Raw genomic sequence first — 25062 nt, 5'->3', positions numbered from 1 at the left:
AAGCATCAAATCATCATATTATCCCATCACTGGGATACAGTATTTTTTTTTTAAATATATTCATATAGAAAACAATTATTTTAAATTGTTATGATGTTTCACAATATTACTGTTTTTACTGCATTTCTGATCAAATAAATGCAGCCATGATGAGCATAAGAGACTTCATTCAAAAACATTAAAAATGTTTAATGAAAATATGAAATATACGTATAAATTGGGCATAAATAAAAGAGTAACATTAAAATAAAATAATATTATGAAGTGAATGTTTGTCAAAATTCTCACAAATATCCTTACTGGGATGTGCCCTCTCTCTGTTCATATCTTCCTTCACATTCTTTTATCACAAAAGATGTCACATGGTTGGAGATTGTGACTGTGTATAAGGTGTCACCACACACAGAGATAAATGTCTAAGTAACACTCTCTCGTTTCTCCTTTCCATAGCAACAGCCAAACTATTGGAGCTTTAAGGTCAGTGCTTTGACTACTTCTGTGTGTTCCTGTCACAAAAGCTCTGTTCTTGTAATGTGTTTATGTGTCCTTATATGTTCTTGTACATGTACATTGTATTGTGTTCTTGTATTGTACATGTGATTCGACGTCTGTTGTAGGCCCACACTGAATCTGCACCAAGTTCTATACATCTCACTTTGAGTGTTTATTTATTAAATATTTTAGTTTAATTGATTATGTTAAGACGAGTAAGTGTCCAATTGCCTACTAGAGAGAGCCTATTTAGCTGTACAATAAGGACAAAATTGTAGCCAAAAGTGAGATAATTCAAGGTCATTGATCTGTGGGTCATGCGGGTCTGAGGCTGATTTGTGATGATCTGCTTCACTGGCTTTTATCTTCTAAATCTCATTGCCCTGTTCTTTCTTTCTATCTCCATCTATCTCTCTTTTACTTGCATCCATTTTCTTACATACCTTCCCATCAAACTATTAAGCCTGGCAGCTGAAGTCAGCTTAATAGAACAAACACATGGGTCTCTATAGATGTGTTTAAAAACTGAACTTCTTTGTTGTCACAGCATCTTAAAAACCCATGGCACAAGACTCTAGGAAAAAATCATCAGGAAGCCACAACAGTGAGTACGCTGATGTTGGTTCAGAAACAGACATATATACTTACTCACTCCATCAAATCCCTTGTTGTTAAACCTGTATTATATTATGAAAGATATTTATTCTAACAGGGATGAAATTTCTAATATATGTTATGTGATTAGAGATGGGTGTGTGTAATTGTACAAGGATACAGGAAATGGCCTCAGGCTGCGATAAACGTGTCATTAGAGTGAGACTCGGTAATTGGATCCTCCTGATTCCGTTCATTCTTATTAGTTGTGTTACACTCCTCCTGTCAATAGACAGACACTCATTCCTATGTCTAGCATTCATTTTTTGGGGGGGAATTTGACTGATATCATGAAAACAGCATGTTTGAGTACATATCAACATTGATTTGGGACTAAACGGGTCTAGCTGTGTTTTCATGCCTGAGTCTGTCTGCGTGTTGTGTGTCTCAGTCAGGGTTTGTGAATCATATTATTTGTTTCTCTCATTCTAGACTAATGGACTCCCTCTGACCTGACCTTCCACAACATTATACACCTCAAACTCGTTTATCCAATACTTAATTTTAACATTTAGTGTTTTATTAGTGCCCTCAGGAATTGTGAGCTTTCTGTGAGAAAAGTCAGGAGAAAATTTTGGTTGTGGCCTATGGGATACCCAGATACTCAAGGAGGTTATGTATACTTGGACATGTATACCCCTTCCCTCTCCTCCCCTCTCCTCTCCTCTCCTCTCCTCTCCTCTCCTCTCCTCTCCTCTCCTCTCCTCTCCTCTCCTCTCCTCTCCTCTCCTCTCCTCTCCTCTCCTCTCCTCTCCTCTCTTCTCTTCTCTTCTCCTCTCCTCTCCTGATGTCCTGTTCTATTCTAGGTCTCATTTGCTTGTTCTTGTCATGGTAAGATGGATTGTCAGATGCTTTCAGAACATGTTTTCCTTTAAGTGCTGATGCTGAGCCCTAAACAGACCCCCAACATCTCCCCTGGCTGGTTACGCCATATAAAATTAGCCTCTCTGCAAATTACTGTCAGAGTCGTGGTTTGTCGATTTGGTTCCTCTCTCATTCTTGCTGCCTTGTTCTTTACTATGGTTTAAATCATTGGAGCTAGTGATAGGTTAACAGTGAAGAGAGGGCCCAAAGCTTGTCGTTGACAGTGTTGGGGAGTAGCTAAGTTCAAGCTGCGGTGCTACAAAGATAAACATTCAGTAGCTTGACAATACTTCAGTTGTATTCCAATTAGTCTAGCTTTTCAAGTAATTACATTTTTCAGGTAGCTCTTGGAAGTCTGATTTGTGAGGATTCACAATTGATTCACTGGTTTCCAACATAACATGTGTGACGTGTAACATTTTTGAAATGTTTTGCTAAATTCTGCTGCTTATCACAGTGATTTGTATGATTAGGTTATTAAGATAAATATTTCTCAGATACAACCCAGGCTCATTGGAAAACCGTACGTGTGACAACATTTCTGCAAAGTGGTATTATGTTGCTTCTTGCACGTTTCGCAACATTTTTAAAGTGAAATGTCTAGTGAGTGGCGCAAAAAGCGCATTTAGTTTTATCTGAAACAGATGAACGTGAATGAAACATTTTATTATGTTTGTTCTTGTACGTACCATGGCAGTTCAGAAATAAGCTAAACCCTACCCTAAACCTAATCGATAGTGTTAACTAAAGCAAATGTGAGATAAAAATGCATTTTCTGAAGCAACCATGCAATATCAGCTTGCTTCTACAGGTCTTTGAGCTCTTTTTTGCGACTCGTGTTTCATGGGACTCGTACCACTGGACTCGTATCTCAAGTTTACTATATCAGAAAAGCCATACTTATAGAGCTGGTTGTGTGATGCAATTGCCAAAATGTAAAATATATGTAGTAGACAAATCATGCTCTATAGTTAAAATGTTTTAAGGGTCATAACATTTTGCAAGGAAAATAATTATTTAATAATTGATAATCTTCCCTTGTAATCATACTTATTGTGAAAAGGAATAAAAGTTGTTGGTGTCTTACTGCCACTAGTGGTCATTTCAACTGGAAACTGAAGTGAATTGAAGAAATAATAATGTTTATTTCTGTAGATTCAATGTAATTAACTTATTTATTTTCCAAAGGGTAACTAAAGTAATGTGACATGGCGAACTACAACCTAGTTGCAATTTAAAATAGCTTCTCCACAAATAGTCATTACCAGATTGCCCTGTTGAGTGAGTTCAAGTAATCATAAAATTCATGTGCCAAACAAACAGAGAAACACACTGTATGGACACACGTCGCATTGCCTGGATATCCAGTTTAGCATTATTTTTTATGTTTTTGTTAAACAGTGTCGCACATTATCTCTTGTTTTGGGAGACATCTCACAGCTTGTCTTCCAACTGGCCTGCTCACACTCAACCCTGCAAGACCAGCTTCACCAGCTCAGTTTTGCTTGAGAACAGCATGACTATGTTGGTCCGCCAGCTAAACCAGCACTAAACCAGCATAAACCAGCCTGGTACAGCATGGAATTCAAGCTGGTTAATGCTGGATTTTTCAGCAGTGAAGTTGCATTAAACTGATCAAAAGTGACAGTAAAGATTTTATGATGTTACAAAAGATTTCTATTTGAAATAAATGCTGTTATTTTGAATTTTCTATTTATCAAAGAATACTGGAGAAATGCATCCTGGTTTCAGTTCAGCAAGCTTTTTTGTTTTCTTTAAGAATTTCATACTTTTATTTGGCAAGGATGCTAAATTGATCAAAAGTGACTTTAAAGAATGTAAAAAAATCAATCTAGTAAAGGTGTGCTGAACTAATCCATTTTCCTCCTCCTCTTTCCGTCTCTTCCTCTTATCATTTCAGCCATCGTCATCGCTATTAGTCCCCAGCGATAACTGCGGAGAATGCCGCCATTTTATGACCACCTACCACTTACCATTTCCCTGCTTTCTCTGCTTCTCTCAGCATAGGACAGAATAGGACAGCAATCTACTACAATTTTCCGGAGCAATTTCTGCTATGCCTTCAGCCTGCGTCTAACAATAGCAGGAGAGAGAGGAAGATTATTCTCTAAAGCAATTATTTTCTTTCTTTCTCACTCTCTCTATCATTGCTTTTCTTCATCTGCCTGTCTCTTTGTAATAGTTAATAAAATTGTGCACATTATGCATGATATTATATACTATGCCTCCCATCAACTTATCTGCAATTTACACACTTCTTTCAATTATGGAAAAGAAAATATGCCTCTCTCGTTCTCTTTCTTTTTTCACACACATAAAAGAGGTTTCTGTAATATCTTAATTGTTACTCCTAGATGACAAATAAATTAAATGGAGAACTAATGGATACTTTTGCTGGAGTGTCCATATTTCTCAGATTTAATTTTTTTATATTAGTAATCTCTGTGTTAGAATACAGATTTCAAAATGAGCTAATTTTTGCATCAAATACTTGATGTGGACTATGATAGCCATGTTCATTTTTACTGCACTCTGCTTCTACTGTATTTCAGCAATAGTCTTATTTGTGTATTTTAATTTCTCCTAAGGAATTTTGGATACACATCTTAAGTTATAGTACTTATACTACATTTTTGTTAATCTAATCCTGTCAGTCATATTACAATAATACAATAATATTAGTAATATTACAATATTACAATAATATCCAGCAAGCCACATCTGTTCACCACTATCACACCTTACTAGGATTATAAAACAAGTGAACAGGTGAATTAAACACAAGCGGAGAATTTGATCATGTCCCCTGAACCATCTAAGAATAATATTTGTGTATTAAAATGTTCCAGTATGCACATCTCTCTGAACACTATTGAATGAGCGAATAACTAAGTGATTTCATACACATGTAGGCTATTCATTCTCATGTTGCATTCAGTATCACTGCTTCTTTTGTTGTAGTGGATTTCCTAGGTTTGTATTTACTATAAACGTATGCAGTTCATGCTACAGTCCTGTCAGATTCTGTTACCTTCATTTAATTTCGTAGTCAGATGAATTTTGGCACGGGGTTGTCCTCCTCCCTGCTGTTGTAACAGAACAGAAGTGCGTGTGTCTGCGATGAAGGTAGAGATTTATTGCCGAGAATCCTACAGGGATCCCTGATTCTGTTTAATTCAGAAAATACAGCACTTTAGGAAGGTAATATGACACACAAGCTGACACGTTTATTGACGGAAAAACAAATTTGAAATGAAAGCGAGAGCTTGTGTGTTTATTGCATTTGACAAAAAGCCATTTGAAAGCACATTAGCGCAAGAGAGCGAGGGAGATCTTGATTACATGGATGGTCTTAAGGGTGTTTTCACTCATAGTTTGTTTAGAGCAACGTGGTGTGTTTTCTCCCTGCAGTCTGGGTTTGTAACCACACCAAAACAATGGAGAGTTTGTATTTTGTTTTCCAAGAGTCAGAATTGATCAAAGTACATAGAAAAGCTCATATGTTTTAATCTGTATGGTAATTATCAGCAGTTTACACCTTTAGGTGTTTGTGCTTTTACCTGCAGCAATCTACCCCTTCATTCCTTTGCCTCTGCTCTATATTTACCCATCTTTGCCCTAAAATGTATATATATATATATATTTTTTTTTTATCTTACAGTGATTCTCTTTACAAAATTCCTCATATACTGTGCAGTCAAACCTGATAGCAGGTGCAGGTTAGTTTTATTTATAGCATTTAGCTTAGCATAGAATAGCTATGGCAAATTTGGCAGTGTGTCTCTTTGTGTAGATAAACATCCTCTTATTTTGTAGATGTATGTATGTGCGTTTGTTGTATGTGTAGCACCCGGACTGCTCACTGTTGTGGACAAATTACCCCATTATAGTCACACTGGGGGGTCATCCATCAGCTCAGTTCTAGCCCTTTGTGCTCAGACACCGTTTGCAAGAGGACAACCATGCCACGGCCGCTGTACCTCACCATTTATTTGTGTGTGTGTGTGTGTGAGAGAGAGAGAGCTTGTAAACAACACACCCTGTTATTTGTTTTAAACTTAAACCTTTCTAAATGTTGTTTGATTTATGCTTAAAACAAGAAAAATACTTCCCAATAAGTTTAACTATAATTAAAAATGTACTGTTTAAAAGTTTGGGTCAGTAAGATTTATTATTTTGTTTTATTCAGCAAGGATGAATTAAAAGGATCAAACCTGACAGTACAAACCTTTACATCAATTTTCAAATAAACGCTGTTCTTATTCACCAGACAATCCTGAAAAATGTATCATTGTTTTCACAAAAACTTTTCTACATTGATAATCAGAAATGTTTCTTGCATCAAATCATCATATTAGAATGATTTCTGAAGGATCATGTGACACTGAAGACTGGAGTAATGATGATGAAAATTCAGCTTTGACATCACAGGAATAAATTACAGTTTAAAATATTTAAAAACAGAAATTGGTTATTTCAAAAATAGCATGAATGAATCCTATGATGGCTGATTAGAGATAGAAGTGATAACCATGAGTTTTCTCTTAATATTCACAATTAATATACAGACCCTTTCCAAAAAATTAGAATATCATGGAAAAGTTTATTTATTTCCAAAATTCCATTCAAAACGTTAAACTTCCATAGATTATAGATTCAGGGCCCACAACTTAAACGATTTCAAGTATTTAGTTGTTTATTTGTACATAATTTGGGCTTCCAGCTCATAAAACCCACAAAAACAGGATTTCAAAAAATTAGAATATTACATGAAATCACACAGTAATTACACAGTAATACCATGGTCATTGAACCAGGTTTTGGTTATTTTGGCAGTGTGGGCAGGTGCAAATCCTGCTGGAAAATGAAGGAAGCATCTCCATAAAGCTTGTCTGCTGAAGGAAGCATGAAGTGCTCTGGAAATGTCCTGGTAGACGGCTGCGTTGAGTGGACAGCACAGTGGACCAACACCAGCCGATGACACGGCTCCACAAACCAACACAGACTGTGGAAACTTCACACTGGACTTCAAGCATCTTGGATTGTGTGCCTCTCCATTCTTCCTCCAGACTCTGGAACCTTGGTTTCCAAATGAGATGCAGAATTTGCTCTCATCAGAAAAGAGAACTTTGGTCCACTGTGCTTTATTAAATCCAGAGTCAACACAGCCGTCTACCAGGACATTTTCAGAGCACTTCCAGCTTCCTTCATTTTCCAGCAGGATTTGCACCTGCCCACACTGCCAAAAAAAACAAAACCTGGTTCAATGACCATGGTATCTCTGTGTAATTACTGTGTGATTTCATGTAATATTCTAATTTTTTGAAATCCTGTTTTTCGTGGGTTTTATGAGCTGGAAGCCCAAATTATGTACAAATAAACAACTAAATACTTGAAATCGTTTAAGTTGTGGGCCCTGAATCTATAATCTATGGAAGTTTAACGTTTTGAATGGAATTATGGAAATAAATAAACTTTTCCATGATATTCAAATTTTTTGGAAAGGGTCTGTACATTGACAGTGTGTCATGCCGACGCATGTCAAAATAAATGCTTCATTCAACAAAAGGTGAAATCAAATTTCAATCAGCATCAAACTGCCAGTATAGCGAATTAAATTCAAAGGTGTCCAGTCACAGTGCCACCATGGACACCCCTATGGCTCCTCTACTGAGCCTCCTTTCCAAAACATAAAAAATCTTACCAACCCAAACTTTTGAATGGTTGTGTTTATTCGCTGAAAATAATATATGCTACCCAAATGTGTTTATCAAGTAAACTTATCTTGGTTTAAAGATGTTTGGCTGTTTTGACTGAAAAACAAGACAAAAAATACCAATCAAGAGTGATTTTTCGCAGGACAGAGGAGAATTGATCTGATGTATTGTGATGTTGCTCTGTGGATGTGTCCTGCTCTACAAACCAGCTTGCCAGTCTTTACCCAGTGCATCCTGGGAGCTCATTACAGGTGTCTCTGAGCTTGTGAAACACACCAAGATGCGGTTGTGTGAACCCTCTTCATTAAATACTACAAAACAAACAATACTGAAATACTGAAACGTTTGACAAGAAGTCCACAGGTGTGCGATTTACAGTTACTGTATATGCTATAGTGAGGCAGACAGGTTTGTTCTGTGTAATTGTTAGCGTCTCAGTCTGTTTGTTGAGATATATCCACAGAGACTTGTTTGTCCTGCGAGTCATTTTTCCTTTAAATGTATTTCTGTTTTTCCCATCATTACACACACACAGAATCAGGTACACATTATCTGCTTTGCTTTCTCACATTGGAGCAGTGATAATATGTTCTGTGAGATTTGTTTTGTAGAAACTTGACACGTTTAGGTGCAATTTACTCTGGTTGGAGGAATTTGCTCATGGTTTCTCCTTGTGAGTAAGTAATGTTTGTCTTTTACATCATGCCGTTTAAAATGCTGAAAATCTCTCTCTCTCTCTCTCTCTCTCTCTCTGTGTCATTTAGAGTCGTAGTCCACGTCACTCCCAGTCCACTCAGTCAGGTTTGGCAGACCAGGCGTCTAAACTGTCCTTCGCATCTGCTGAGTCTCTGGAGACCATGTCAGAGGCCGACATGCCGTTGGGCTTCAACCGCATGAACCGTTTCCGTCAGAGCCTCCCCCTTTCCCGCTCTGCAAGCCAGAATAAACTACGTTCTCCAGGTAACATACACACACTTTATCTGAGTATCAATCGTTTACTGTAAATTATCCCCTTTACCTGACACTCAAAAGACTGATTCACTAATCCCCACATACACACAAGAATAAGTAGCAACGTTACTAGTGACAGGGCTGTGGTGCTGTCACGGCTAACATGTTCTCCAATGGTTATGCAGATTTGAGTCCGAACTACACTATCGTTCAAAAGTACGATTTTTTTTGTTTTTTAATTAATACTATTATTAAGCAAACCCTGTTGAACAAATGACCCCTCCATAGGCCGCAATTTAATTACAATTATAATTATATTTTACAATAAATCATATGTTTTACAATCAATCACATGTTCTAATATTATATTTTTATTCATTAATGTTACATCATTAATATGTTACATATAGAAATATGCAAGCAAAAACAATACTTGTCCCCAAAACACTGCTTGTATACAGACAGCTGGCCTGCTCACACTCAACCCTGCAAGACCAGCTTCACCAGCTCAGTTTTGCTTGAGAATAGCATAACTATGTTGGTCCGCCAGCTAAACCAGCACTAAACCAGCATAAACCAGCACTAAACCAGCATAAACCAGCACTAAACCAGCACCAACCAGCATAAACCAGCACTAAACCAGCATAAACCAGCACTAAACCAGCATAAACCAGCATAAACCAGCACCAACCAGCATAAACCAGCACTAAACCAGCATAAACCACCATGGTACAGCATGGAATTCAAGCTGGTTAATGCTGGATTTTTCAGCAGTGAAGTTGCATTAAACTGATCAAAATTGACAGTAAATATTTTATAATGTTACAAAAGATTTCTATTTGAAATAAATGCTGTTCTTTTGAATTTTCTATTTATCAAAGAATACTGGAGAAATGCATCCTGGTTTCAGTTCAGCAAGCTTTTTCTTTTTCTTTAAGAAATTCGTACTTTTATTTGGCAAGGATGCTAAATTGATCAAAAGTGATTTTAAAGATGTGTATATAATGTAAAAAATATATCACAGGATCTACAAAACTGTTAACCAGCCCAACTGCTTTCAACATTGATAATAACACACAATCTTATTTATGTAAAAATGTATCTTGAGCACCAGATCATCATATTAGAATATCTGAAGGATCATATTACACTGAAGACTGGATTAACGATGCTGAAAATGTAGCTTTGCATCACAGAAATAAATTACATTTTAAATATATATTCAAATAGAAAGCAGTTCTTTTAAATTGTATTAATATTTCCCAATTTGATTGTTTTACTGTATTTTGATCAAATAAATGCAGCCTTGGCGAGCATAAGCAGTGGCTGAACTAGAGTTTTATACATGGGTTTTATACTTGGCTACATAATTTCCTCTGTCATGTAATGACACACATAGCCCATAAATAATAAACAACTTCACTAGTGCCTCTTATTCATCCAATCCACTGTACAACTTCCTGTAACTAAATGAGTGTTTATCAGACTTTTCTAAACTATTACTATATAACAAATATAAGTCACAGAAAACCATTTTAGCCTTTCGAGAGACTATTTCAGGGTGCAACTGAGAAGCAAGAAGCTTTGTTAAAATGTGCACATTAATCCAAAGGTTATGCAGAAATTTACTTGGAAGTTTAAGACAAATATGTATTCATTGTGATAAACATTTCCTTGTAAATAACTCAGTCACATAACTTTTTTTTTTTTTCATGTTGCAATGAATCAAACATCAGCACATTAACCTCAGGAAATATGTGTGGGATAAATGAAAGTTTGTCACTTATAATGAGTGAGATACAAAGTTTGCTTGTATCTCACTCATTATCCCTGTTGGGGAGTAACTAGCTAAAAGTAACACGTTTTTTCTCAGTTCAGCTATAAAAAACTGTAGTTTTTTAAATGACAAGCTATTTTTTATTTTAATGAGACAAAGTGCTACATCACTGTTTTAATGTCACATTGTACTGTGTATGCAGCTTTACAGTCAAGTGAGATGACACAATATTTAAACACATTCTCGTGTTGTACAGGGTGGGCCATTTATATGGATACACCGTAATAACATGGGAATGGTTGGTGATATTAAAGTCCTGTTTGTGGCACATTAGTATATGTGAGGGGGCAAACTCCTCAAGATGGGTGGTGTGTACTAATATATACTAATGTGCCACAAACAGGACTTTAATATCACCAACCATTCCCATGTTATTACGGTGTATCCATATAAATGGCCCACCCTGTACATTAATTGCGATGGACAGTCTGATTCATTCTATTGAATCACTTTGTTTGGATGATTCATGTAAATCAGCCCACAGTACTGATTTGCTTTCGGCAGAAGATGACATTTCGCTGTCCTGCAATTAGATAATGTGAAATGTTTTCTACTTTTTGATAGTTAATAGCAGTGTGTTAATTACAGCAGTACAATGCATTCACATTAACTGACCTTCAACAGTTTGTTTTTTAGCTTTGGTTTCCATAGTGTGAAATATCTCTTAGTCTTGAACTTTTACTCTGTGTGTGTGTGTTAGCAGCAAGCGCACAATATTTGCTGAAAGTGATTCGGTTTGAACTGTTCCCCACAGAGAGATTATTGTCCCATCAGCAGGAAGTTTAGAATCGCCTGCTGCCCCGTTAGGTGAAGTGTGCCGAGATAAACTGACAGAAACTGATGACAAAATGTCTGCAGGAGAAGTTCAGCAGCCGTAAACATGAGCCTCTGTCACAGTGGTTTAGAGTGCACTCAAAAAATATTCAAGCGTACATTTAAAACGTATATAAAATGTCCATCCATTAGGATGTTTTAACACAGTTTAACATAAACTAATAAACTTAATGTGATGCTTGTCTGATATATGTCAGTCACACAACTCGTGGCATAGTTTATTATTAACTATTTGCATCGATTTGAAATTATCAAAATGCATTCTTTGAAATTGCTTAGAATCAGCATAACAATTACATTTATTCAGTATTCAGTTATGCAGTATGAACATGGTTGAAATATGGTTAGTTGTGCAACGAGCCATATTCAAATATGTATGAGATTGACAAATTAGATTTTCAGTTTATTAGTACTGTTCAAGAAATCTTACCTATTTCTTACCCTTTTGATTTATGTATGACTTACAAATATGCATCACATCCAGTTTATTAGTTTATGTTAAAACTGTTTAATCCAAATGGATGGAGATTTTATATGCAATTCAAATGCATAATCTTAATCATGGTGTTCTTTCCTGACTTTCTTCTTACCGCTCTCCTTCTCTCTCCTAAGGTGTCCTCTTCCTGCAGTTCGGAGATGAGACCAGGCGTGTTCATATCACTCATGAGCTCAACAGTTTAGAGACATTGCACGCGCTCATCGTGCACATGTTCCCTCAGAAGCTGACAGCAGGAATGCTGAAGTCCCCGAACACGGCCATCTTGATCAAAGATGAAGCCAGGAACGTCTTCTACGAGCTGGAGGACGTGAGAGACATACAGGACCGCAGTATCATTAAAATCTATCGCAAAGAGCCCATCTATGCCTCCTATCCTGCGGCACATCTGGCCAACGGAGACCTCAGGGTGAGATATTTCTACCGTATTCAATGATTCAGTTTGTTTAACATCTTACATTGTCCCAGCATGGGCTTATGGGTAAAATAAGGCACAGAGCATGATCCATATTTAAAGAATGTTTTCTTTTCCAAGTCAAAATAAGAAATTACAAGGTTATGGATGTAGATCCCAGTATGCGTCAAAATCAGAGACAAACCTAACCTTAAAATTGACGTCGCTGTCCTCTTTGCGCGTTAAGTATTTTAAAGGGAAGTACCCGGTGTTTGATCCATTGAGTGACGTCTTTCAGATTTTGGATGTTCTTGAACTCGGAGGTTTTTGAATTATGCACCGTTTTTGGCATATCACTTGGGAGTTGGTTTCACTTTGTGAGCTGGCTGTGCTACCACAGGAGTTTGATGTGGGTTGACTTTGAAATGCAATCATGTTGCGTCACTCTGTTGATCAAATGTTCATTTTTTCTTCTCTGGTGCGAGTCGTCTTTACCATTTCATACTCTCTGAGAGTGTCAAGCTCACTCTCAGCTGACATTAGACATGAGTCTGTTAATGTATGCAAATATTTCTGCTTATTGTCTGTTTGTGGGGTGTATGAGTGCACAATCATGTCTGAGTGTGTTTATTCTGTTCTTTGTTTTTTCTTTTTTATTCTGTTTTTATTTATGAGGGTTGGGAAAATAGAATAATAAAGACAATTTTTTCCCCCTCAAGTTTACGTTTTTGAATTACAGTGAGGAAAATAAGTATTTGAACACCCTGCTATTTTGCAAGTTCTCCCACTTGGAAATCATGGAGGGGTCTGAAATTGTCATCGTAGGTGCATGTCCACTGTGAGAGACATAATCTGGAAAAAAAAATCCAGAAATCACAATGTATGATTTTTTAACTATTTATTTGTATGATACAGCTGCAAATAAGTATTTGAACACCTGAGAAAATCAATGTTAATATTTGGTACAGTAGCCTTTGTTTGCAATTACAGAGGTCAAACGTTTCCTGTAGTTTTTCACCAGGTTTGCACACACTGCAGGAGGGATTTTGGCCCACTCCTCCACACAGATCTTCTCTAGATCAGTCAGGTTTCTGGGCTGTCGCTGAGAAACACGGAGTTTGAGCTCCCTCCAAAGATTCTCTATTGGGTTTAGGTCTGGAGACTGGCTAGGCCACGCCAGAACCTTGATATGCTTCTTACAGAGCCACTCCTTGGTTATCCTGGCTGTGTGCTTCGGGTCATTGTCATGTTGGAAGACCCAGCCTCGACCCATCTTCAATGCTCTAACTGAGGGAAGGAGGTTGTTCCCCAAAATCTCGCAATACATGGCCCCGGTCATCCTCTCCTTAATACAGTGCAGTCGTCCTGTCCCATGTGCAGAAAAACACCCCCAAAGCATGATGCTACCACCCCCATGCTTCACAGTAGGGATGGTGTTCTTGGGATGGTACTCATCATTCTTCTTCCTCCAAACACGTTTAGTGGAATTATGACCAAAAAGTTCTATTTTGGTCTCATCTGACCACATGACTTTCTCCCATGACTCCTCTGGATCATCCAAATGGTCATTGGCAAACTTAAGACGGGCCTTGGCATGTGCTGGTTTAAGCAGGGGAACCTTCCGTGCCATGCATGATTTCAAACCATGACGTCTTAGTGTATTACCAACAGTAACCTTGGAAACGGTGGTCCCAGCTCTTTTCAGGTCATTGACCAGCTCCTCCCGTGTAGTTCTGGGCTGATTTCTCACCTTTCTTAGGATCATTGAGACCCCACGAGGTGAGATCTTGCATGGAGCCCCACGCCGAGGGAGATTGACAGTCATGTTTAGCTTCTTCCATTTTCTAATGATTGCTCCAACAGTGGACCTTTTTTCACCAAGCTGCTTGGCAATTTCCCCGTAGCCCTTTCCAGCCTTGTGGAGGTGTACAATTTTGTCTCTAGTGTCTTTGGACAGCTCTTTGGTCTTGGCCATGTTAGTAGTTGGATTCTTACTGATTGTATGGGGTGGACAGGTGTCTTTATGCAGCTAACGACCTCAAACAGGTGCATCTAATTTAGGATAATAAATGGAGTGGAGGTGGACATTTTAAAGGCAGACTAACAGGTCTTTGAGGGTCAGAATTCTAGCTGATAGACAGGTGTTCAAATACTTATTTGCAGCTGTATCATACAAATAAATAGTTAAAAAATCATATATTGTGATTTCTGGATTTTTTTTTTTAGATTATGTCTCTCACAGTGGACATGCACCTACGATGACAATTTCAGACCCCTCCATGATTTCCAAGTGGGAGAACTTGCAAAATAGCAGGGTGTTCAAATACTTATTTTCCTCACTGTATATATATTTAAATTTTTTTAATTAAAATGTTTGAAAATTAAATAATGAAATTATTATCTGGAAATGAATCACTTTCTGCTATTTTTTTTTATATAAGTCGTCAGTCTATAGGATAAAGTAATTCTGATTAAAAAGTAATCATATCAGTTTGAGTATGTTAAAAATGAATAAATGCAACATGTAATTAATATTTTAAGTAAACATGTTCTTTTTTCTAGTCCTAAAATAACTGACCTTCTATAACCCTAGGACCCCAGTTTGAAAACCCCTAGTTTTTTAGGTTAGTTTGCTGCTTTTTATTTTTTTAATTAAATAAAAGTGATTCCAAATTGGCAAACTGCAGTGACAAGTTCATTGTGCCTTTTGACTACTACGAGCACTGAAAATAGCAATGTGCTGAAACGTTTGCTCCTGTTCATTTGTTTTTAATTCAGTTTGCACTTTTTGCAGTTTGCAATCCAGAAAAAAAAGAAAAAAAGTGTTTTGATAGACTTCTGTAGTCTGTACCGAATCCAGTGTGCGGCCAGCCACCTTCTTGCTCGCCTTTTGACTACTTAGAATTGATTAAAATGACCATTTGAGTTGAACCCCTACAGCCCTTCGCTGTTTTTGTGTGCGTGTGTTCTTATGGTTTATGAGGACACAATGTGTATAATGGCACATACCCCTAGATTTAGGGATAGAGTTAGTGTAGGGGGATAAAATATACAGCAGAACTCTGGACAGAACATGTCAGCTGCTCCCTGGAGTGTGTACAGTAGTTGCTTGCATTTACTTCAATGTGTCTGTGTATGCAGGCTAACAAGCTATATCCCTGTAATGCTTCAATAAGTTTGACTACTCTCAGAGTAGGAGAACAAAAGGGAACAGAGATGGGAAGAGGGGAAAAGAAGCAAAGTATATAAAGAAAAGATGGAGGAGTGCCTTAAGATAAAACAAAACAAGCTGTGGCGTAAATGCAAGTAAAATAACAAGCAGATACAGAAGTTATGAAAATGATATGCAGGATTGGAAATGAGAGGTGAAAAGAAAAAGTACTGAGATGCAGCCTGGCAGAAAAAGGGATCTAATAGATGAGTGTGGGTTTCCTGGTGTTTGTGAATGGAGAGTTTTAAAGCTCTTCTTCTGCTCATTGTAGCTTAGTAAAATATATGCGCTCACTCAGAAGTGGTGGTGAAATCTGAATACAGTGTCATGTAATCCAATGTTATGCCAGTAGCTTTAGCTAGGCTGGGTGAAAGGAGTGAATAGGGTGAATGGAGCTCCCCGGAGTTGAATTACAGACCGATGAAAGGAAAGAGTGAGAGAGAACTAGAGAATGGGGCAATGAGTCTAGAGCTCCGCTCTTGGTTTCGTGCTAAACCTCAGAGGATTGCTCTTGCTTTGAGACATTTAATTTGTCAGCACCACATTTTCACGTTTAAATGATTTTTGGCAGATATCCACGTCTCTTTAACACTTCTAACTATGAGTGCAACATAGTCAATCTATGAAACTGATGCCTTTTCAATTTTTGAAGGGTGTTTTTTACAGTAAATGTCTGTAGGATTTGAACCATTCTATCAGACAAATAATATCTATAAGTGCCAATAGATTTTATTCTGAAATCTGAATGTTAATGAATACAAATTAATGTTAAATCATTCTGTTCTTGTAAATAGTAGAAAGCAAACACTTTTAGAAAAAGTTAAATAAACGTGTTATGCTTGACAGGTCTTGTCAAGTATGACAAACAAATTCTAAATGTTAAATCAAGAGTAGAACTGGACAATTTATGAACTTGGCTGCCCTGAAAACACAAATGATGTCACTTCCTCGTCATAATGTCATTTAAAATGTTATGAACACAAATGGAATGACTTCCCTACGTCATTTCTATGTTCATGTATTCAGTCTTTTACCTCTCCTAGAACCTGGATTCATATTAAGTTACTCAGAGTGATGTATTCATAAAATGCTATTATCTTTTTTCTCTGTCTTGTTTTAGAGAGAGATGGTTTACACATCCAGGGACTCGTCACCTACCCGTCGCCTCAACACTCTTCCTTCCTCCACTGCCTCACCCTCCTCCGGCTCCCCTTCCCGATCCCGTCTCTCCTACAGCGGAGGTCGTCCCCCGTCTTTCGCTGGCCCGGGTCACCCTCACCCCCAGGGCTCCCAGCATCAGTCTCACTCCCACCACCCTTCTCCCTCTCACGGACAGGCTCAAGGCCTAACCGCCTCCTCCTCGGCCATCCTGGAGCGCCGTGATGTCAAACCTGACGAGGAGATGTCTGGCAAAAACATGGTCCTCCTGAAGAATGAAGGTCTTTACGCTGATCCCTACAGCTTGATGCACGAGGGTCGTCTTAGTATCGCTTCTACTCAGTCCCTGGCCACCATCGCTGACCCCTTCGGCTTCCCTGTGTCAGGAGGGCTGTACCGCAGAGGTTCAGTTCGGTCTCTCAGTACGTACTCAGCCGCAGCGCTGCAAAGCGACCTAGAGGACAGCCTGTATAAACCTGGAGGTTCTCTATACTCTGATACATATGGCAGCTCTACGCTCGGCATGGGCTTTCGTTTGCCACCCTCCTCCCCGCAGAAGATTCCCGATGTGCAGCTGCGTGACAGGGATTCGTTCACCGGATCTCCAAGCCGAGGGTCACCTGTGAGAACGACCTTCCGCAAGGACTCCGCTTCCTCTTCTGTGTTTGTAGAGAGTCCGAAGTCCAGACCCAGCTCCAGTTCTGAACCCCTAGGAGATGGGAGTAAGGGACCTGGATTTGGGTCGCAATTGTCTGGGGGCGAGACGGACGCACGGTAAGCACTGGAAATGTATGGATGTGCATGGATGTGGTACAGGGTAGCTGTGAGTTTGTGGATGTGAGGACATTTATGCACTTTTTCTTTGACAAATGCACATTTTCATTGAAAAGAAGTGTACATCAGTCTAAAGACTCTAAACAAACAAATTAATAAGCAGAATGTATCATTGCAAATGCCAGATAGAAAGATCCTTGAGGCACGACTGTTCAAAAGTTTGCTGGATGTAAAAAAAATGTAAATAGCTCTGAAAGAATTTTCATATAAAATAAGAATTTTGTCATATAAATACCTTGTTCTTCCCTCATATTTAAAGTATTTTCCTCATATTTTGATGGTTTAATCAGAATTGTAGGGCCATTAAAACAAATATCCCCTCTGACATCAGTTTTGGCCACTAATGGGTATATAAATATTTTTTAAAAGTTTAAAATGTAATTTATTTCTGTGATGGCAAAGGTAAATTTTCAGCTTCATTATTCCAGTCTTCAGTGTCACATGATCCTTCAGAAATCATTCTAATATGATGATTAAAACTTTTGCAGCATTAGAAATGCCTTTACTGTTACTGTTAATCAGTTGAATGCATCCTTTATTAATCAAAATATTAATTTCTTTAAATGTTACTGTTAATCAGTTGAATGCATCCTTTATTAATCAAAATATTAATTTCTTTAAATGTTACTGTTAATCAGTTGAATGCATCCTTTATTAATCAAAATATTAATTTCTTTAAATGTTACTGTTAATCAGTTGAATGCATCCTTTATTAATCAAAATATTAATTTCTTTAAATGTTTTACGGACACCAAACTTTTGAACTGTGGTGTAGTAATGCATAAACATTTAAAACTTTTTCGCTGTTTACAAAACCGCTTCACTGCCTTTTAATATTTGAAAAAAAAAAAAAAAAAATCAAAAAGTTGGTGCAACCAAAAAACAGGAAATGCTATCATAGAGGGGACCCTCATGACTGTGTGTCAAAGCCAGGAAGTCTTTTAAATTATAAGATAATTCAATCTTTTTATTAAAGGGGTGGTATAATGCCCTTTTCACAAGATGTAAAATAAATCTCTGATGTCCTCAGAGTTTGTATAAGAAGTTTTAGCTCAAAATACCCCACATAAATTTTTATATAGCATGTTAAATTTGTCACTTTTTCAGGGTGAGCAAAAACGCACAGTTTTTGTGTCTGTTTGTCTGTTCCTTTAAATGCAAATGAGCTGCTGCTCCCGGCACAGAGGGCGAAGCTACAACAACTTGTGTCCCTAGCAGCATGGATTACCTCACACACACGAAAATTTCAAAAACGTTTAGCCTTTTATGTCAGAAAACCAGAGTCAGAAAGATGGAGAGACTCAAGAAGAGGTGACAACATGTAGACAACATTTCTGAATGGTTAGTTGATGAATTTATGTAGCTTATGTGTAGTTATCTTCTAGTCATTGATTAGCATATTTTGCCTTGATAATCAATAAATCTTGTTCCGGGGGGGCGGGGTTTATTTAAATTTTATGGTTAGTGATGTCACTAACCCGGGAGGAATGTCGTGTAGTCCCTACCAGCCGTTTGTTGTAGTCCTTAAAAAGCGATTTCTGTAAAATAAAATATCTCGCTTTGCTTTGAACTTTGAGTGTCGTAATTTTGCAGATGTTGTTTATTCTCAAACAGCAACATTACACACTAACTAAAGTTAGAAAAGCAAAATCATATTCAACCACCCCTTTAAAAGGTTAGTTTAGGTTTATAGGGTTTATTAGGTTATAAAATGTCACATGGCGTGACTCTTTGAACTGTAAACCTTGAAAATATACAGTATTTTTAAAAACATTTTTTTTAAAACTATTGCTGTTTACTTGATGGTTACACCACATTAAATCTTTAATTTGCAACTTTTTTCACAATTATTATGAAACCAATACACAGAGTACATTTCAAAGAAGTTTTTTTTTTTGTTTTTTTGTTTTTTTTTATATTTACTGTGGACCTTCTTAACCCATATGCATTATTTGTGGTGTGTTCTTTTATTGGGAATTGTGTGGCACATTTTAAAATGAGACTGGGTTATATTCTTACTTGGTCTCCTCCCAAGCAGATAAAACGTTTTTATTCTAAAGGGGAGCTACCTCTCCTCACTTAAAAAACAAAACCTGCACTCGGGCGATGGCACTTGTGTGTTGAGACATATTGAGTGATGCCCCTAGACAGTCCATGGTTAGGAGAAATGTTGCTGTCTCTGAACCGATAGGTAATGGATCATCTACTAACCCGTGCATACAGGACATAATATTTAGGAGAACGTTTAAGTGAAAACCCCTAGAAAATGTATAATTAAAAAGTGTACTTATCAATTTTTTTTCTGTCTTGTTAGCAGGGATCGTATGGAGGCAATGGAGAAGCAGATAGCCAGTCTGACTGGACTGGTTCAGAGCGTCCTAACCCGAGCACCAGACAGCGACAGCACGTAAGACAAATACCCATTGAGCCATCTTTGATTCATTTACATGAAACCAGAGCCAATCAGATGCTCATTTACATTGACAAAACCAACCTTATAAAAGTCATCTCACTCGTACATGCCATCAGCCATGACAGGCTTCTGATGTGCCAATCACATTAAACATTTGACACATAAAGGCCATTGAACATGGTACGCAGTAACTGCGATTTCCCAGGTCAACTTATTTTATGGGGAAATATCACTTTTATGGAGATTAATGGCACTAATAAATGGCATTTAAGTAAGTTTTTGTCATGCAACATAGTATTTACAGTACATAAATCAGAGATGCAGCATGCTTTTGCTCTCTAGCATAGAGCTAAAGCAGTAGTGAGTACTGTTATGCTAACACGTTCCATACTACCTCTCATGTGTACCTGCTGCTTACCTTGTGAAATGCACTTAACAAAAATACCAGTTTACATAATGCATTCAACCATTTCACACATACTCAGTGTTGTTAGCATGGAACCATTTTTCTTTCATGCAGTAATATCCTAAGCTCTCATGTTTGCTATGTAGCCATTGGCTTTTCCATGTTTCAAAAGCTTGCAAATATGTCTTCACTTGCTGAATGTTAAGTGCTTGTACTGAAATTGTGTGTGCTGGTGGTATTTTCTTTTTTTGTCCTGCGGTCGCCATGAGTCTCTTTGTACTGGTGCTTTGATGTTGCTGGACATTTATTGTCATTCATATTCGATGTGACAAGTCATTCACGCCAACTATGGAATATTTTACAGTATGTAAGGAAATTAATATTATTTAGATAATTACCTCCAAAAGAGAGTGTTGAGGTCAAAGTGGCAAGTAGAGATTTGTAAAGAGTAAAGAAACAAATGCATTGTATAAAGAGAAAATTCAGTAAATAGGGTTGTTAATTAATATTAGGTAGAGTTAGGATAGAAGCTGTTGACACTACGCCTGATGCAAATACTGTTGCTTAGTGAAGTTGTTTTATTTTTTTAAATAGAAATAAATCAGACAATCACAGTGCAAACCTGTTCACTTGTTGTTTAGAAGGATTTTGTTTCAAATCTTTGTTTAAATTTTGTGCTCATAATTGAGGCTTGGTGTGAAATACAGTAGGTCTTAAAGATAGTGTTAAGTGAGAGTCCATTGCTTATTCTTTTACATCATCATAGCCAGTTGTGGTGGAGCATAGCATTTGAAGTGTTTTCGATTATAAAGGTAGCTAGTTCAATATGAATCTCAGTAGTTTATTGGGTTGAATACCTCTGTTCTAATACACTACCATCCAAAAGTTTGGGATCTGTTTAATGTGTTAGAAATAAGTCTCTTATGCTCATCAAGGCTGCCTTTATTTGATCAAAAATATATTTTAATATATATTAAATGTAATGTATTCCTGTCATGTCAAAGCTGAATTATCAGCATCATTACTCCAGTCTTCAGTGTCACATGATCCTTCAGACATCACTCTGATATGATGATTTGCTGCTAAAGAAATATTTCGTATTATTATGTTGAAAACAGGATTCAGAACAAATTCAGGATTCTTTAATTAATAGAAAGTCAAAATAATTAGTCGTTTGTAACATTCTAAATGTCTTTACTGACTCTTTTGATCAATTTAATGCATCATTGCAGGATAAAATTATGAATTAAAAAAAATCTTACTGACCACAAACTTTGGAATGGTAGTGAACATGTTTTAACAGTTTATAGGTTTAATAAAGATGTGTTACTCGGAGGAATTGTAAAGTGTGGCACAGTAGCAGGGCTTTGGTAGTAGCGTAAAACAAGATATAGTATAGCGTAACGCCGTAACCCATTATTAGGCACAGAGGAGGCTAGTGTAGTATAGCTGTAGAACAGTGCATGCTAGAGTAGTGTAGCGTCAGTGTAGTGTTAGGTGCTGTAGTACAGTGGTAGTATCATGGCTGTATGATCCTCAGATGCGGCCTGCTGCGTCTCTGCATGATGGCGGGCTGCCCTCCGGACCAGGGGGCGGACTTTTCACGGCCCTTCCCTTTCTCTTCCAGCGAGAAGACCGAATCCACCAGCGACGGCTCCGCCACAGGAAGTGAGTCCAGCTACTTCTCTATGGTTGTCCAGAGCAGTCGTGAGGCAAAACTAATGTCTGATATCTCTAATACTGTGTTCTTAGTAGATCAGGCTGGCCCAAGTTTGAAACACTGATGATCTCAAACAGGCCTTTGGCTTGGATGTATTAAAACAACCAGACATGACATTCTTTATCAGAGTTCACCTGAATGAAGGACCCTACTTTATGTTCACTCCTTTGTTCTTCTTTGTCAGAATAACCTTCATGTTTTCACGGATAGAGTAGAGTTCAGTACTTTTTTTTTTTTCTTCGTTGTCAATTTTTTTCTCTCGTTCTCCTTCTCAAATCTGTAACGGGCGTCCTCAGAGAACGTCTTCTGAGTGGTCAGCCCTTCAAAGGCTGCAGCTAGAGTTTTGATTTGCTAGATTTGTCTTTGAAGATTCTCCACGGTTTGAGCGGTGAGTCTAAATTGACTCGCGCCTCAGTAAAGGGCCATTGGAAGGGTATCCCATGAGTCTCCCCCTTTGAATCTGATCTACTACAGGTCCCATTTAGCACTCTGTTTCTTTACTTCATTATGCCTATTTAGTTAACTGGAACAAGCTGACAGCTTCTACTGTATGTTACAGCTGGCCGGCTGAAAAAGAAAGGTAGCCTTGTCTCTGCTCTCTCATGTTTAATGTGCATTGGCGTGTCTTTCCCGGTGTATGTAGTGTGCGTGTCTGTTTTTACAAAAATGTGATCCTTCTGCTTATTTAATGCCTGTTCCCACTGTAGCTTTTTATGGTATCTATCCTCTACGGCCTGCCTGCACTAGATATTTCTCTCCCTCAGTCTGTTTTCCCTACTAAACTTGACACATTCACACAATGAAAGATTTCCCAAATCTTAAGGAATCAGTACATTTACCCTTTTGTTAAAAACGACTGACTGGAGAGTGCTGGTATTCCTCACTAACAGCATGTTCCTCAGTGGACCCTGGAGGTGACGACATTCTTTGTGTGTGTGCGGGTTAGTGTATCTCTGTCTGAAAACACAAGGAAGGATGGGTGTAGAGCAAAAGCGCTAAATCCGGTTTCTGGAGATCTTCCGTCCCGCAGAGTTTAACTTCAATCCTAATCAAACGCACACAATCGAGATAGTCAAGGTCATGGGGTTCACTTGATTGAAATTACATCCAGGTGTGTTAGAACAGGGCTGGAAATAATGACGTGTTCATTTCTCCTGGGAAGTTCCTCCTTACAAGTTCGGAAATCGTAATTATGACATGAAGTGATTTTGGTCAAATAAACTTGCTGGGCAATTTCATATTTTCATTAACCAACTTAGAGAGAAAGCTTTTTTAGAGATAATGAAACAAAATAAAGAGCAAAGGATGCACATTAGGTGTGTAATTGTGTATTTATCTGTGTATTTTATGGGAGAATGATGGGAAATGTACATTGGTCTCCTTGTAAACCAACTAAATGTTTTTGTGGCAAGCTTTATAATTATTCAACTTTAGTACGCAGAATATGTAAAAATATTGCACCATCAACATTCAAAGCTTATTATGAATAATAAATATCTGCTGTAATTATTTAATTGACCTACCCTCAACTTGAAATATCTGGGCTTATGTGACCTTCAAGTGGGAAATCACAGTTTCCACAAAAATATTAGAATGTTTTCTGAAGGATCATGTGATAAAAAAAATAGAAAACTTTTTTAACCGTATTTTGATCAAATAAATGTAGTTCTTTCAAAAGCTAAAATCTTATCACTTTAAACTGTTTGCTTTTTGCATATTAATTATTTGTTTGTTAGAGTCATGCTTACATCATACAAGTTGTGTAAAAGTAAATCAGGAGTATTTACATACGATTATCCACTGATTCAACAGAAAAAAATGGCTTTTTGCAGTTGTTCCATATCGTGTTTTTACCTTGAATGTGTGACATCTCAATAGCAATTGTCTAACTTGGCCGTAGGAGCTTCCCAGTTGCACTTGAAGGCATTATTTACTAAAATCTATTAAATATGACTTGGTTGCATTCATGTACGCTCAACTTTTAAACACATTCACTGCAACATGAACGCAGCAGAAACTCTGTTGGAAGGTCGAACTCCAGAAGCAGGACTAAACAATGCTGGTTTAGAAGGTGTAGATGGGTAAGTGCAAACTAATTCATATTTAATTGAGTGTGTCTTTTGAGCTCACAGTGTTGATTTTTTTTTTTTTTTTTTTTTGTCCTGTGTTGTGCTTATTAGCACTGACTCCATCTGCCCCGCTGGCACTGATGCCTCCGCCTTCATCTGGGGTCTCTCAGGCCTCCACCGTCTCCAGGCTACAGATGCAGCTTCACCTGCACGACTTACAACAGAACGCCACCGATCTGCGCAAACAGCTCGCACAGCTTCGTAAAATGCAGGTAACACTTCACACGCAAACACACAACCTCAGGCATCTCTTCACACAGCAGGCAATGCTGAGCACTAAACAGGCATGACCAGATAAAGCGGCATGCGATAAATTACATCTCTTTCATGTTAATCTGAGTTTTTGTCTTCACTGCGGGTGACCGTCCAAATCCTGCTCCGCATAGCTGGATATTAAAACATTTCATCAAACCTCAAAGGTCTTCTTGGCTGTCGTTTTATGGCTTATTGTGGCATTTAGCTTTCAGGGAGTCAAAACAAGTCAAGTCACATTTATTTATATCACAGTAATAAACAAGAAAATAACAGTGTTAATGTGGCATAATTCATCAATTTTGAAACAAATTTAATTCAGCTTTAAGCAGCTCTACAGAAGACAATAGTGTCATTATTCAGCTCAGTGTTGAGGACACAAACATTTCCTGATGCTCAAAACTTTGTAATTTCACTCCTGTCTGTTGCTCACAGAATCAATGCAAACGGTCACACATTGCACAAAATCCTGCCCCAAATCACTTTATTTTGATAGCTGTAAATTATGATAGTTGTATTTTTGAATTGCTCAATCATAGAAACACACTGTGGCACAGTTGGAAGGTCAGGCATTGTCATTATCACAAGACCTCTCAAAATTGGAGTCATTGATGATGTACTGCTGAAATATTGAAAACTTAATGCATACCTGAGGTCGTAATGTGGCATGATGCAAATC

At 37.7% G+C, this 25062-nt stretch overlaps 1 protein-coding gene across 23 annotated transcripts in view; it reads left to right on the top strand.

The window, feature by feature from the left end:
* srcin1a (SRC kinase signaling inhibitor 1a) overlaps positions 1–25062 on the top strand; it is a 129176-nt gene that overhangs the window by 80852 nt on the left and 23262 nt on the right. For 8 of the 23 annotated variants that reach the window (XM_084122330.1, XM_084122349.1, XM_084122342.1 and 5 more), the window contains 9 exons: positions 451–477; positions 1040–1096; positions 8513–8708; positions 11983–12275; positions 16592–17403; positions 19778–19870; positions 21823–21950; positions 22562–22582; positions 24183–24343. In XM_084122330.1, coding sequence (XP_083978456.1) covers positions 451–477; positions 1040–1096; positions 8513–8708; positions 11983–12275; positions 16592–17403; positions 19778–19870; positions 21823–21950; positions 22562–22582; positions 24183–24343 — 1788 coding nt within the window. The remainder of the gene's footprint in view (positions 1–450; positions 478–1039; positions 1097–8512; positions 8709–11982; positions 12276–16591; positions 17404–19777; positions 19871–21822; positions 21951–22561; positions 22583–24182; positions 24344–25062) is intronic. The other 15 variants (XM_084122335.1, XM_084122343.1, XM_084122348.1 and 12 more) reach the window with 12 other exon arrangements.

This window comes from Abramis brama (genome assembly GCF_963993115.1).
Source record: "Abramis brama genome assembly, chromosome: 1".
NCBI lineage: Eukaryota > Metazoa > Chordata > Actinopteri > Cypriniformes > Leuciscidae > Abramis > Abramis brama.
This window is presented reverse-complemented; position numbering and strand designations above follow the sequence as displayed.